Here is a 16,712-nt window from a genome sequence, read left to right as displayed (position 1 = left end):
TAAAAGAAACAAAGGAAGTAGTAGACCTCTGTCTGTCTGTCTGTCTGTCTGTCTGTCTGTCTGTCTGTCTGTCGCAGATGTTGGTGAGGTAAGTCTGTGATTTACACAGCTCTGCTGGGCAGAAGGTGAATCTATCATCACCAGTGTAGAACAGACTCTTTTATACAGATGTGAACCAACCAACATCTGTATGTGCATGTATGTACGAAGATGTGAGGGACCTTAAATAACATATTACTGCTGTCCTGTGAAAACCATGTATCTTCAAACTATCAGATTTTCATGTTAAGAAAATCGAGTGTGGTTTTATGTTCCTCTTTATGTTTTTATTCACTCATTTGAATGTTTTTTTGTGTTGTGTTTGTGTTTGTAGAAAAATGATCAGACTCAAATGAAAATTAGCGCAGTCATGTAATAGCCCTGGATGGGATATGTGTTGGGACTGGGAGCCATCAAAGTCAGAGACGATTCAAAACTAATACAGTTTTAATCTTATAACAGCTAAAAAACAATCAAGATTCTCACTGACAATGATCTCAGCATATGCGGTAACAAAGTGCAGACTGCAGTTATATACTTAATATATGATACAATATTTTATTCATTTGATGCTCTCACTCACCAGTTCTTGTTCCAGGTGTGTGCAAAAGCTGTGATGAGGATGAGTTGGATGAGGATGAAGGCAAATCCTCCCACCACACCAACATAATGCCAAGCTGGGAGAAGAAAAGGAGAGAAAGAGGAGCCATCAGACGTTGATTTACTTCAGGGAAATGAGAGAGAAAAAAGAAAGCTGTAAATCATAAATCAGCTATGATATCAGGAATGTATCAACATTGGATTTATTGTTGCTAAACAAAGTCAATTCAAGCTTCATAGATTTATGGTCCAATAATTCACAGCAGTCCACATGAAGGGTGTTTTCAGGAGCGGATCTCTGCTGCCCTCTAGCAGGATCACAGGGAGCTGCACCAACAACATCATCGCCATCAGCTCTTTATTCTCAGTAAGGTTTTATTTTCAGCCTCTGCTCAGTCTCTCACCATGCAGAAAGGACTCTGTTGGGATGAAGAAGGCAGCGGTGCACATCCCGAGCAGGGTGATGAACTTTAGGAACCAGAAGCTGCATGAGAGAGATGAACAGGAAAGGACAAAACAGGGGAACAGATACCAGTTAGTTTTCAAAGGTTAAACATTAAGACTTACTCATTGTCCTTTACATTTTTATTTGTTTTAACATTATGAAATTATACAAAAATACAAATTGTTGCTTCAGACATTATTTACCCAGGAAATAACATTTTGAAAAGAAGCAATCTGTGTCATGCTGGCCTATAATTTTAATATATTAATCATTTTACATTCATTATTAATCTCAGGCTTTCTCATTTTCTAGTTTAAAATACCAAGTGTGGCAAACTGGGAGAATTTAAAACTTCTTGAATAATTTTCTTTCCTCTATTCTCTTCAGTCCAAAGACCAGTGATTTTATTATTAAAGGATTACTAAGTTTGAATGCATTTTTCACTGTTCCACGAATCAATTGGCTTCCATTCATTTTTCAAATGATAAGAAAAACTAAACCTGTGCTGGATTACACAACTGCAGCAGGTTTCAACTTGAACAAACACAAACACATTCAAAACTCACAAAACAATTGGAAATGTAAAGTGAAGACCAAAAATGGTAAAAAGCTATTGTATGGTCTACATCAGGGGTGAACAGTTTGGTTCAACTGAGGGCCAGTTTATTCAGCGTGCTTCAATGGGGGCAACACGGGCACCATGGAGATGAAGCCCAGTGTGTTGTCAATGTTACTGTCACTGTAGTGAACAGCGATCTCTTCCGTCTGGTTGAATGAATCTACTGTTGTTATTGTTGCTTTTTTGAATTTCAGCTGCCGTGTCCATCAGACACCTGTTTGTGTTTCAGTCACAAATCATCAATTATATTTGTCTCTTTGGTCGGCCAAATATTTTTATCGGAGGGCCACACTTGGCCCAGGAGCCGCTATTTGCCCAACACTGGTCTGTATGGTTTGAAATCAGATTTTGTTGTGGCGTCTTTTTTGGTTATACTTTGAGTACTGAGACACACTGTAACTTACTTTTGACAGCACCAGGTTGGTGGTGCTGCACAGCTGCGACCCAGACTCTGTTGGAACCACTGTATGTTTCTGTCTGGGCTTTGTGGGTCTGTATTGAACTGTTCTGACTGAGCAGTATAAGGATCTGTGCAATAGCCATGTTTGGTTGTTTCCTTTAATTTTTCTACTTTATTTAACTTTGCTCACATGGACATTAAATTGTGAAAGCAAATTTTATCTCAACCTCCGTCCAGATAGAATCCATGTCCATCTGGACCTTCATGTGACTGTGTCTGGTCTTTATAACGACATCCAAGACTTCAGCAGGGCACTGGGTCACTCCCTGACCCCCCCTTCTGCAGACCACTTAGACCTGTAACCCTTCGCCAAAAACCCTGAAACCTTTCACCGTGGCACTGGTAAGACTCTTGTGAGTAGATTTATACCAGAGAGGAGCAGCAATCCAGTCTGTCAAATCCTAATCCGAGCGACGTCACCGCTCTAATCGAGTGCCCTGCTGTGGAAAGTGTGACAACAAAGAGCTTTATATAGAGCAGCAGGCTGGGTCAGGTGAGCAGAGTGAGAGACACTTTCTCCTTTGAGACTGTGGAGAAGTATTTTAAGGTGTGTGTACTTTAGGTCCATTCTGTCTTTCTTTTATATTGCCTGTCTGCAAGCAGGATCAATTAAAAAATTGGAGAGTTGATGATAATTTTATGATGTCAGGTTTGAATTTATGTCATTTAAAGGTCCCATATTGTATAAATGTAGTGCTTAGGTAGAAGCATGTGTTCTTTGATTATAAAGCAGGTCTAGCTTCTATATTAATACTGTGAAAGTATCAAAGCCTCAGTCCACAGAGAAATCCACACAGGCTGTATTCAGAAACTGAGCCTTAAAACGAGCCGTCAGGACTTCTGTAACTTTGTGATGTCACAACAAAGCAGTCACCACTCTGCAGCCCTGCCCACCTGGACCCACCATCCAACCTTACAGGATTTGGTTTCTCTGAGTGTTTACCTGAAATCTGCTATATTATTATTCATTTATTATTCTATCACTCAGAAAACAGTCAGCCAATCAGAAGAGAGACTCAGAGCCTCCTGTATTCTGATTGTCTCACCAACCTGCTGTTACTAGGGAAGCCTCAGAGAGGAGATGTAAAACTACATTGAGATGGTTTGTGGTTCTTAAAACCACAAATATATCTTCTTACGGCTCAACACTTGTGTAAAATATGTTGTGCTATGCTATGTTGTTATGCTGTCAGACTTCCTGGATTTCCAAGTCTAAAAATAAACAGTGTTGTTCATGAGTTATTTTGTCTGGAAATCAACCACGGATGAGATAAACCAGCATAAACTGTTTTGTAGCCTCCTGATCAATAACTTATTTAGTGTTGGCTGTTTTAATGATTTGTAATTACATCCATGATCCACACCAATCACAGCCTCTTGGTTCAGATTAAACATGTGTGAGGAGGTAAACTCTGCGGCACTGACCCGTTGTGTATGAGCGCTCTGAAGTCCTGACTGGACTTCACGTCTATGAGGAAGATCGCCATCATCAGGTAGAAACAAGAAGTGCCGAAGCAGACCCTGTAGACTGCTGAGTAGCCCACCAGCATCTCACAGTGGCCTCCGCCATGCGCCTGGTCACACACCATGTTGAAGAAAGGCACCTGAAACACACACACACACACACACACGTACACACCATCTTTAATCTGTCAGTGCCTCCATTTATCTGTGTGTCTGACCGGGTGAAGATTTCAGAAGATGCCAAAAATTACAGCTAATGGCTAAACTACTGTTCACCAAACCAGAGTTTAAAGGAGAAGGAGATGTTCTGTGGTTTTTCTTTTAGTGTAGAATCACCATGGCGACAGCGACAGGCTGCAGGTTCAGTGTTGTTGTTGTTTTGTTTTTTTAATGTGTGTCAAAAGAGAGTTTGCTTTGGGAGGCACCAGTGCTGCTGTTTACTTGATACTGTGATCTATTTTTTAAATGTGTGATGCACATGATCCTTTTTGCAACGTGAAACATTACGTCATTATAGATTATGTTCCCAGTAAAGACTGAAAGTCAACTGATCATCCACTTTGAATCATTTTCAGCTTAAAAGATAGTTTCACAAATTCTCAAGTCTGTCAGACGCCCGTATGAAGACTGAAAACCCCTTTTCATACTGGCAATTACAACATCTGCTCCTGACAAGCCTCCAGATTCACATCTATGTTAACACAAGTAAAGGTTACAGTAAGTTAAGTGTCAAATCTCTTATGCTGCTTCTATTTTATTCATTTTTGCCATCTGACTGAAATGAAATTTTTCTCTGTGAACTATCAAATGTGTTTCAAGTGTTTAACATCCTCTCTGTGTAATTGGCTGTTGTAGTTGTTCACCATCTTGGGATATAAAAGGACGGCAGAGCTGAACACTGAGGTCTCATCACCATTTCCTGCTCCCTGTTTTCTATAATTGTGTTTTTAATTGTGTTAACGGTGTCATTATACAGCTCTCTTGTTCTGTTGCCAGTTGTGTAACAGAGATTATTGGTTATATTTCAGTTGATTCCTTTGTATTAATGTTTTGTCATCTGATCTCCTGGAAGCTCCTCGGGGTGCGTGGCCATATTGATTGTCTTCTTTCTAATTTTGATCTGATTCACAAAATAAAATCATCTCCAGCGTGTATTCACAGCTCCTCGGGCAAAACAAATTAACCCAACAATAAGATCCAGCACTCACATTTTCCCTGACGAGCTCAGAGACGGTTCGGGACAGCATGAGGCAGGAGACGGCACAGCTCATGATGTGGAAGAGGGTGTACATGACCCGCGTGCTGGTGGAGGATTTGACCGGAGGACAAAAGGCACAGCAGAGCGAGCAAGGAGCCGGTCCACAGCAGCAGCATATCTGAGGAGGAGAGGACGGAGGCGGCAGCTCAGCATCCAAACAAAACGAGCAAACAAACACAAAAACACTCTAACGAAGAACATTTTCACTGATGGATGTTCTGCCTTTAAATCACATGAATATGATCCACACCCTGCTGACATCACGTATAAATACTATGCATGTGCATGTTGCAAAAAGTGAACAAACAGAGGCATCAATCATCTGACCGTCACTGAGCTCAGATGATTTGTCATTACTAGATATAAACTATATTTCTATTCCATTAAATGGGTAATAAATTAATGGAATACTAAATACCAAATGCATTTTACGAGGGTGTTTTAAACCATCGTGTCTGACTGAACAAAAGCTTTCTCTATAGCAAAATAAATCCAGCCCATACTAGGGCCACATGCTTGCTTTCCTCTGGCCCAGTATACGCCCATTTCCACCACCCGAATCTGGCCCAGATACGGCACGATTGTCAAATGGTACTTCCACATCTAGACCGATTCTAGCACACACACACACACACAGACCAGATGTATATGGGCCAGACTCGGGCCGAGGTCCCAGGCATATGTTGTTCATTTTACTATCTGGGTTATAATATACATTTTATAATGATGCTGATTGGTCTGACAGTGTTTTTCTTCATGTGACCAGTTACTAGAAACTACAGTTCTTTCTGGATCTTGACCTGGGCTGTATCCACAGTATTTCACTAAAAAGTTAGAATTTACAGAAACCTACTAAAAAGTAAAAGTTTAATTACAGAGGGGTCATGTTCATGTAAGTAGATGAGTAAGCAAATCTGCTCATAAGAAATTACTGTCTAACAATCTGTTACTCGAGAACAAACTGAGACCAGTGATCTGCACTGGACCAAAAGCGACTAAATCATGTTTTATGTTTCCAGACTGGACTCTCCGTCACAATCCTTAAACACTGTATGTGTCAGGTCAAACAGTCTGAAGACTTTTGGGAGGCACAGTATCAGATCGCCTGCACTGAGTGTTTGGCAGCGCGGTGCGGTTGGTGGCAGATTAATCTAATGAGTCCAGCAGCATCTGGCTGGTTCTGATTCTGACAAATCAGGGCTGTGGATAACTGGACATGAGCCCATCACTGCTGATCCTGAGCTAAATCTAAGGAGGCAAAACCTGCGTGCACATCTGTCTGATGCTTCAGCGAACTCAGCAGATTACAGTCTGGAGGTCTGTCTGCGTTTTCAGGGTCACAAGATGACGTGAGGGGAAGGAAAATATGGTTTCAGCTGTGTGTAAGTCTTTCTGTGTTTCTCTGTGAAAACACTCTGTGACTTTCTCAGATTTAGTCTCAAAAGTTAAAATCACTGTTGGACAAACGTGCAGCCTGTACCACACTGTATGGATGCAGTGGACCCAGATATATTATTACTCATCACGTGCAGATCATAATCTGATGGATAATGCAGAGAAGCTTATCCAACATCTTCTCTTTGAAGGGAAGACTGAATAAAAATAGAGCTTTAATCGTGTACAGTAAAATGATTTGACCCCGTAACAGATGAAACATGATTAAAAGGACAGTTTGTCCTGTTTTTTTTTCTTGTCTCCAACAGTGGAATCAAACAGTTATCAGAGAGAAATATTTAAATATACTGCTGCAATGCATCAGGTCTTTCAGCATCTTCTCAGAAAGGAACTGAAATTTGTTGTGTAGATTGACACTGTGACCTTTCCTGTGTCCATGGAAAGATTAACCTCTTCCAGGCTCCTGGGCCGCCTGGGGTCCTGGATTGACCCACCAGCAGGGTTGACCTCATGCTCAATCATTTCACCTTCTCATAACGTCATATTGAAATGTTTGCTTGAATGAGAATATTTACTGTTTGTTACTCACAGGTACCAGATTCGCTGCAAATTTCTAACATGCAATTAAATAAATTATGTAGATGGAAATTAACTTCATATTTCGTTATCTTTATATCTTATTGATTACATATTCAACATGTTCCTTTTGCATTTACTCCTCTTCTCTTGCCATTTTTACGATTTCTTCTACTTTTTTGTCCTCGTGTTTTATGATTTCATTTTTTTTTTTGCCTTTGCTGTGTATGTTTTCTCTGTTAGGCAGTTTTAGAAAGTCTTGTACAAATAGAGATGTATTATTTCTTATATTTATTTACCACTCTCACTCGCCATGGAGGGCTTAAAACACAACCTAAAACAAATGATTCATCATTTATACTTTCAATTAAAAATGCCACGAAAACGCCCAAATCTCCCATCTATAAACTGTGGCTCTATGCACACACTGAGATATACGTATTCAGTTCAGTGATATTGGTGCTGTGGTGCTTCAGCAAACACAGGGAAAATGCATAACCTTTATCGAGCCATCTCACAGACAGACAGATCGTCATAACCTCTGCACGTGTTTGTCTTCTGGCCTATGGTTGAATGTTTATCATACTGGTGGAGCTGTTGCAGTAAGTGAGTCTAAATCATACAGTGGGTTATATTAAGGTCAAACAGCAGTCAGTTAGGTCTGCTGTGAGTGTGGAGGAATAATCAATGAACAGAGCATCCTGCAGTGTCCGTGACACGGTCATAAATCAAGCGTTGCGCACACGACCTTGTCAAATCAGAACAATCGACTATTTACCACAAACCCAGAGCAGGACACAGAGGAGATGATTATGAGACCTCCTGTATCGTTCCAGGTATTCAGAGAGATAATCTGAGAGCTAATCCTGCATGAATCACATTCTTAATGCACCAGTGATCCAAATGTACCTGTCATCAGACACAGCAGCCCCCTTTTCATATTTCATATTCATATTCTTCATTTTTTTTTTGAATATTTCTACATCCATTATGTGACATACGTGTGTGTATGGTCCAAACATTCTCCATATTAGTACTGATATCGATACCTTGACTTCCATACTGATTCTGATTCTTTTCAATTCCAGTTTTATCAAATCCGTTTAAACAAAAAATTACAATACATATTACAGTACAAAAATAGTTTTACTTTAGTTGTATTTTTAAGCTCGGTCTCTTTACACACTCCAACATGTTCATGTTAATAAACAGCCAATCACCAGCATTAGATCTTGGATATGCAGGATTGTCTCACTGACGCTGATGAGATTTACTCATTTACGCCTTAGGAATCAATATTTGGTATCGAATGTCAAGATATTTTTTGATCCTCGATAGTATCAAACCAATTTGATATCACTATCAAAGTTCGATACCCAGCTCTACTGACTAACTGCTGTGGCTAACTACAAGACAATGGCAGATTGAATTTGCCTTCATTTCCCATGATTCTCGTGGCTCAGTTTCTTTAACGACATCTGGGAGGAGTGGGACCAGAAGGCACCTGGTGAGGTGAGACCAGGTGAGGTGTTTTTACTTCCTGTTTTACTTTTCTGATATATTGTATAACTGTCAAACAAACACATGTTAAACTTTCAAAAGTTTCTTGCTTTAAAGAAAACGTGTCAACAAACCCAAAACCAAAACCATCAATGAACCCGCTACCAACTAACAACAAGAGACGACATGAACAGTTTGACCTGACGATGGCGCTAGAGGAAAATTCAGAGGATTACCGAAGTTATTGCAGTTCATCCTGAGGGGAACATGAATGTCTGAACTAAAAGTAAAGGCAGTTCATCCAATAGTTGTTGAGATGTTTCACTCAAAAGTCAACCTCGTGGTGAAGCTAAAGACCGGGGATCGCTGAGGTCAGTAGGATTCATCTTCTGGGGAGCAGGAACGTCTGTACAAAACTTCATCTCTGTACATCACTAAAGAATCAGAAAAATTTCAATCTGGGGCGAAGCGGTGGGTCGACCGAAAAGCAAGTTTCCTCCTGTTTCAGTAACATTTGCTAAAAACTAATTTGCTTTAGGAAATCACTGAGACTTTCTGTCAGACAGTATTGAGATAAAAGTAAAGCCTGCACACTGACTCGAGGCCACCAAATGTATTCAAAAAGACAACGATGCCCTCCAGGTTAGATTCCTGTCAGGATGTAGGTAATTACACCTCTTCAATACAAGGAACATTTATGCTCTTGTCCACAGCGACTACAAATACGGTGCAATCAAAGCCACAGTCGAACAAAGTAAAGACTGTCAGAAAAAATGCCTCAATTCTCAGTTGATGTTCCACCTGACACAAGTGCCACAAAGCTCACAGGTGCATGAGGTAATACAGATCTCTCTCTCTCTCTCTCTCTCTCTCTCTCCCTCTCTAGTAAAGGTTAGTTTTTCGAGGCCAGAAAGGAACCAGCTGACTGACTGGTGTTTGGTTACTCGCTCCAGTGCTGAGGGAGCACATGGGAGAAAAGTCTGGATTGAGATTTCCCGCCTTGCAGTGACAGTAGTTTGACAGGCTACCGGTAGCGTGAGTATTATCAATTCACTTGATCAGTTCTCGATCATCCCCGTTTTTTTTTTTTTACTCCAACTAGCTTCACCGTGATCCAAAGTAACTGTGACTGGACTGGCAGCTGCCTGATCAGCAGCTCCAGATAACTGTCAATACAAGAGGAGCAACACCACAGACTAAAGCCTCTTGAATTCACACCATTCTGACACAACTTCAACAAAGAAATTCTGCACTTCTGAGAGGCAACATTTTCTGCTAAAGTAGACCGTGTGCTGACAGACAGAAATCAACCTTTGAGATAAATGTAGTGGTGGAACTTAATAACGAAGTACATGTACCACAGTACATTTTTTAGCCACTTGTACTTATTATTTTGCAGATTCTGATTAAACAACCAAATGTATGATTCAAATTTATCACTATTAATCACTATTAACATTAAACTGCTGCTTACTTGTTAATGCATTAGTGATAATAGTCAATGATATATGTAGTAATATAACACTTAAAGGCAGCATTAACCTTTGATACCTACAGGTAGGACATGTGCTTGTAACAGAGTATTTTACACTGCAGTATTGCCACTGGTATTTAAACAAGACACCAGTACTTGAATATCTTGACAGTGAAAAACCTTCAGACTCCAGCTGCAGTCGCTGCCTCCTGTGCTACTGCTCATCAGCTCTCACCTGATAGGCCACCATGTTGAGGAAGTAGTTGTAGATGCCGCTGCGGTTCATCCCCTGAGTGGCCGACATCGCGCCTCTAAACTGCTTTTCCTCGGCCACAGCAGTTCTACATTTGGCCATGAATTTCCAGCACAAACAGTTTTTCTCTCAGATGGCCTGCAAAGATGGCATCCTCACATCCTCACAGAGGCGAGAACACGACATCTAACAGTCCTGTTAGGAGATGGAAATGAAAAGTAAACCCACAACGCTCAATCCGGCAGGTTGTCCCTACACTCTCCTTATGCTGGATTAGCAGTAAATCTAGTCCAGCTGGGCTCCCTGCAGCCGAGAGCCTCAGCATGAGCGCCGGTTCAGCTACTCTCAGTCCAGCCTCGCAGGGGAATAAGTTGTTTTTTTGCCCATATCCTTCCTGCGTGCTTTGGCTCTGCGGCTGTGTTGGGTGCTGCCAGAAAAGAGGGAGAGGTGGTGGAGAATGCCCGGTGCCCTCCCCCCATCCTCCCCCTGTCCTACCCGGTCAGATTAGGCAAAGAGGGGAGGAGGGGGTGAGGAGGAGGAGGAGGAGGAGGAGGAGGAGGTCGACAGGGACCATGTGTCAGTCCCATCTGTCCCTCCCTTCCCTTCCCTTCCCCCCCTCAGCACTACACAAACTCCACAGTACAATGGTGATGTTTAATCCAGATTTAGAAAATTAAATAATTACCCCCGGTGTGATTTCTAGATGCTGATGCCCGACTCCTCACAGCCTGCAGCTGCAACTACTGACCCCCCCCCCAGACCTCGTCCGAGTCCGAGTCTGTGTGCCACTCACAGAAAGAGGCCACGTCCATAATCCTAACAAGTTATCATGACTGCATTACGACCCAGAAACACTGAACTGGGACGGACTGATCGCAGGCCTGTCTGTCATGGAATTCACAAAGGCAGGGGGCATTAGTAGATGTGCTCACAGCTTAACAACAAACAGGCCAATGGATGTTTGATGTTGGGGGGGGGCTCTAATGGAAGCCTGAAAGTAGAGTAGAGTAAAAACTTAGTTACAGTTAATATTTTAACTTTCATACATGATCTGTTAGAAATCTGGTTTTATAACCTTAGTTCCTTCAAAAGGCATTTTAACAAGATGTTTCCACCTGCAGCTTCGTCTGCGTTTGTCTCTGTGCTTCCATTTGTGGATCTCATTCTCATTGTTTGTTCACAGTTGTAAGTCTGACATCAGGAGGACTAGAGGACAAGAAGCTGCTCCTGCACAGAGCAACTTTTTATTCTACACACTGTAAAGACTTTGTTTTATTTAAAGAAAAATTAATAAATCCATCAACTGGTTTGTTAAAACCGAGGATATTTTTAAAGCTCAGATATCAGATAAGTAATTTATCATTTCCAGGCTTTTAAAGTTCCAGGTTAATCGTTGAAATGAATCCTCGAGATTCTTCAGTTTTTTAAATTTAGTGATAATCATTGTTTTGCAGTTAATGTCAGTGACACTGATTCACTTGTTGGTCAGAATCAGTGGTTAAAAAAGCTGAATGTATGTCAGTGACAAACAGTAGAAACACTGCAGTCTGTGTTGCACAGTAGCATTGAAATTAAACAATGTTAGTGTTGTGTGTGTGTGTGTGTGTGTGTGTGTGTGTGTGTGTGTGTGTGTGTGTGTATGTGTGTGTGTGAGCTGTTAAAAAGCGCTGAGTGCACGAGGAGAGAGTCAGATTAGATTTGGGTTAGTGTGCAGGGCGGAGCGCCGGGATAATCCCGTCGTTGTTCAGCCCTCTTCTCAGTCAGGATGACCTTCACTGGCCCAGACGGGACGTTAGCAGCTGCAGCTTGTTACAGTCTCTGAGCGGCTGCAGACAAGCTTCACTGAGCCAGAGGCTGTCTGAGCCAACAGCAATTTGTCACTGTGCTGCAGCTCACCTGGTAACACACATTATCCTACATAGGACTGTAATAAATGCTGTTTCCAGCAGATTCAATGATAAAGGATCAGTCTCAGTCTGATCTGTTGAATTTAGATTACCCGCTCCACACAACAATCAGCCCACTGCAGTAAACTGTGCTGCAAACAGCAAACAGCAAACATACCCATGCACCTGCAGGATTAGTTTCCAAACCTAACTGTACATTCTCACTGTTGACGCAAAAAAAACAACTGTGAACAAGCAGTACACAAACCTAAATACTCAGTTACAAATAAAAGTCCTGCACTCATCAAAATATACATAAAGTACCAAATGTAAAAATACTCAAGCACTCATTTGCAAAACAGCAAATTTAAGAATAATCTATATGACATTATTGGATTATGATTATGAATTACTGATGCATTCATGTGCTCATCACTTTAATGTTGCAGCTCGTAAAGAGAAGCAAATTTTAACCACTTCATGCGGCAGGGTAACTTAGTCTATATTAATATGTCATCATTTATTGTTGATTAGTTTTGTAAAAGTATAAATTAACATAAAAACTCAAGTGAAGTACAAGTCATTTTAAATTGTACTTCAATACAGTAGTTGAATAAATGTACTTAGGCCCATGTTAATGGCATGATTAACATATCTTATCAATCAACTTATCAATGGATAGTACAGGGTTTCTGTAGATAAACAACAGCTGTTCTGATGTTAATGGTCTGATCAGAAAATCAGGGTAAAAATATTTGTCACATTTGGCTGCTGTCAGGTTTTTCTCTGCAGCGTAACTGCTTTAGTAGAATGATTTGTTTTTAGACCTGGACCTGTTTACATGCATGTTGGAAAAAAGCAGCCAGTGCCAAAACCTTGTACTGTAATTCTTCAGAAGAGCCGCAGTCGGCGGTACAGATTCGCTTTCTAGGAAGTGAGCAACAAACAAGAAGTTAAATAAGAGGTTAGCTGTGGTTCAGACTCAGCTAAGAGGCTTGGACTTACAAACCCAGTGAACGAGGACTCTCTCAGAACCTGAGAGCAACAACATTTGAAAGATTATAAATCTGAAGTCTGAGAACACAAGGCCCTGCATGTGCACAGCAGAAACATCCCCAGTCTGTCACCTCGTAATTCATATTCATGTAACCAGCTGTCACAACCAAACTCTCACAACCTGTGTTCTGTCCGTGCTCTGTCGAGGGACGACAAGTCTGCAGTAACAATCTACACAGAGGTGTATGTGTATGTATGTCTGTCTAATAAACAGTCGCTAATGTATTAGCCACCAACAAAGGAGGGAAACGTGAGTCGGTCCACCACTCTGGTCCAGACTCCAGTCTCAAATGTCTCTACAACTACTCGAGGCATCATCATAAAGTTTGGGACGGGCGTTCATGGTCCCAGGAGGATGCATCTCAATGACTGTGGTGACTGACTTTTCATCCAGCACCACCATGAGGTTGACGTATGTGGTTTTAGGTGAGAGTCTCAACTATCGTGTGCTTTGTCGTGAATCAAACTTCATAATTTTGTCCAATACTTTCACTGATTCACAACATGGTGGAATTTAACAAAGTACCATTAAGTACTACATTGTGGGTAGTATTTCAGGGGGTGATATTGCAGTTTTCATTTAGTATTAGCTATCATTTTCTACTTTATATAGGCCTATATATTAATGTATATTTCCTTCACCTGAGGTAAACTAAGCTTGCTTCTTTTTTTTAAACAGATTTGTATTTACATTTTGGGTGTAACATGTTTCATTAACTGGAAAAAAAAGTATTTATGTATGTTTATCTGTAGCCTATAGCATATTCATAATGTATGTTATGATTACATAAGTCTTAATCATGTAACGTCATATGACAAGAATAAAAAGTTTTTTAAAATTCTGTTGTTAAAACAAACTGAAATAGAGATTTCAGGGCCAAGAACAGTCACTGTTTCACATAATATCTTTAATCTCGCTGTGGATTATTCCCTCCAACATGAGTGGGTGTAAACCAGCACTAAGTCCCTGTGATCAACACGTGTTGCTCTGAGCGGTCCAGGCCGCCGTGGCCCGGCATTCCTGGGGGCCCCTTTCACTCTCAGATAATTACTGCTGCCTTGTGGGAGAGGAGGAAGTGCCAAAGAGAACAAACAAAAGCAAATTAGCGGATGCAAATCTCCGCTTGAGCGAAAGCACTCAATCTATGGTTTCAATAGGCTTGCGCAATAACAGTTGGCTGAAATCCAGGCCTTGTTTACAAAAAAAAAGGACACAAAAAATTATCCATTCATTAATCCTCTAGGACTCTTCTTGAGCAAAACTATGGGGTAACGGTTTTTGACCAGCATTGTTTTTTTCACCTGTTTTAGTGGGTAAACAAAACATTGGGAGTTGTAGATGATTCACATGCAGCTGCAAGTAATAAGAACAATTCTCCTTCCCATAGAAACACAATGTACCCATTCATACATAGATGTGTCATGACTGAGTGCACAACCTGCTCACATAGTTCATAGTAGGACAGACTATTACTAGAGTTCAGATGTCACCTTCTCCACATTCTTAAATTGACAAATTAATGGCTGAAATTTAATGAAAATTTGAAAGATGCTTGAGTTTTTATTGATTTGACATGAAAATCAATGTTGAATATTAATATTTTGGTTGCAATTTTTTTTGTATCAATTGACTGGTTATTATATGAGTTCACACTACATGACCTACATGCTTTGGGTTTGAGGTACTTGTTCGAATTACAGGAAATCTTAATACTACAAACTACTGTAAAATTATTTTAGAATGATGGTTCCAAAGCTTTGTGGCTTGTGATCACTTAAAATGAACCAATGAGCATTGTGAACACTCATCACAGGTTATGGCTCCCAGTGCATCCACAAGTTCAGACCAGTTGAACGAAAGAGTGATTTTTCTTTCTTGGATTTGTGCTAATTGAAGAAGCCTGAAGAATGAAAAGTATCCAGTATTTCACAATAAAAAAGAAAAAATTTGAGAAAAGTCAAAAAAGATGAAGAATTTTCTGTGATGTATGTTATTGTTTCTAATCCCCTTGATCATCAGATCTATCTTGAGACCCCTTGGATTGGAAACCCACTGGTTTAAATTACTTTAAGCTTTAAAAACTCTGTCGCAACAGTTTGGGAAGGTCCCCACACACAAAGCCAGCTCTATTAAGAAATAATTTCCCCAGTTTGATGTGGAAGAACCCGACCTCATGCTCATCCAACACCTTTGAGATAAACTGGAATAAACCAACTGAGAGTCAGACCTTATCACCAGCATCTGACGCTGTTGTGGCTGAATGAGAGCAAATCTCTGCAGCAAGTTCAACATGAAGGCTGCAGCAGATTAACGTCCAACAATTGTATTATTTTTTTATTTCCTCCTTTATGCTGATGTTAAACATATTGACCTAACATGCAATTAAAATTGACTTGACATTTTTGTGTGATTGCCCTGAGAGCTACCCATCACGCTTTTATCACCTCACCATCTTGTACCTTCACCAGAAAACAACTGTTGCATCCAGCAGAGTCTCACCTGAGGCCGAAGCCAGTGTCCTGACATCACGTCCCTGAGGCCCGAGGCCCGAAGCCCGAGGCCCGAGGCCCGAGGCCCGAGGCCCGAGGCCCGAGGCGATGGAAGGCTCCACACAGTCAGACAGCCATCAGTCATAGAGCAGGATGAAGGGGTTGGTGTGATGACAACCACGTCCCTCTGGCCCCATTCCTGCGGCCGCCCATCACCACACACATCTCCTGAAGGATGAAACCAGAGACACCTGAGAGCACTGATTTGGTTTTCAGTCCTGCTCAGGATTGAAGGCACAGACAGGTTTCTCTTTCCTTTAATCTGATTACGGTGGATGGATTGAAAAAGCTCAAGCACATGAAAGGGCTGGAAAAGTCTGGAGACAGAGGAAATCTGTTACAGTGGTTGAAGGGCTATTTGCATTAAAGTACTGTAAACCTCTTATAAGAGACAGGAATAGAACGAGTAGGAACATGGAGTGATTCAGTAATCCGGACAGTTAAAAGTCCAAATAATCCACTTATTGTCTCTTTCTTTTTTGTATCTCAAAGACAATAACAAGATAGTAGATAAATCAGATAAATCATATTCATATATACTCTTAAACCTGCTGATTAATACTTGATCATTTCGGATTAAAGTCTTGAGTCATGCACTCGACTGACAATAAAGAATTATGTTCAGTTTGTAGTTTGATTGCAATTCTAATTTGCAAAGATTTGCACCTTTATCTCTAGGAAATCTCTCATGTCCCACTGTCCTTGTTGGATTTTGAAGTATTTGGTGGATTTTCTCCAAAAGGCTGTTCTGTGAGGCTGCAGATACTTAAAGGGATTTGTGGGGAAACATGTCAGAATGAGTCAGAATGAATTCTGAATGGAAAAAACCTTTTTGTTTTGTTAAGTAGGTAATCCTAGTATTCAGGGCTGGACTGGGACAAAAAATCGGCCCTGGCAATTTTGGTCCTGACCGGCCCCCCGTCAATCGGTTGAGCACCACCCACCACACCTCCTTTGCAGCCCCCTTAAATATGCCTACTGTACAGTGTTCATCTGAAAAAAATTTCCTGATCAGTTGTGGGCTTGCAGTTTAACACAGATAACAGTTATGAATTGTGTTCATTTTTTAGACAGTTTGTTTATTTATTTAGCTTAGCTCTGCAGCCAGCAGAAATGCGTTCAAAATGCACGATCTTG

At 40.9% G+C, this 16,712-nt stretch overlaps 1 protein-coding gene across 1 annotated transcript in view; it reads right to left on the bottom strand.

Annotated features, from left to right (window-relative positions):
- Positions 1–10,799, bottom strand: part of serinc4 (serine incorporator 4) — a 31,194-nt gene extending 20,395 nt beyond the window's left edge. The window contains exons 1-6 of the mRNA XM_022747616.1: positions 10,769–10,799; positions 10,066–10,278; positions 4,836–5,003; positions 3,589–3,767; positions 1,044–1,123; positions 623–716 (exon numbers count right to left, since the gene is read on the bottom strand). Of these exons, the coding sequence (XP_022603337.1) occupies positions 623–716; positions 1,044–1,123; positions 3,589–3,767; positions 4,836–5,003; positions 10,066–10,185 (641 nt within the window). The 5' untranslated portion in view covers positions 10,186–10,278; positions 10,769–10,799. The remainder of the gene's footprint in view (positions 1–622; positions 717–1,043; positions 1,124–3,588; positions 3,768–4,835; positions 5,004–10,065; positions 10,279–10,768) is intronic.
- Between the last annotated feature and the right edge of the window lie 5,913 nt (positions 10,800–16,712).

This window comes from Seriola dumerili, unplaced genomic scaffold, assembly GCF_002260705.1.
Source record: "Seriola dumerili isolate Sdu_G_001 unplaced genomic scaffold, Sdu_1.0 BDQW01000011.1, whole genome shotgun sequence".
Lineage (NCBI taxonomy): Eukaryota > Metazoa > Chordata > Actinopteri > Carangiformes > Carangidae > Seriola > Seriola dumerili.
Note: the sequence above shows the minus strand (reverse complement) of the source record. Positions and strands in the feature narration are given on the sequence as shown.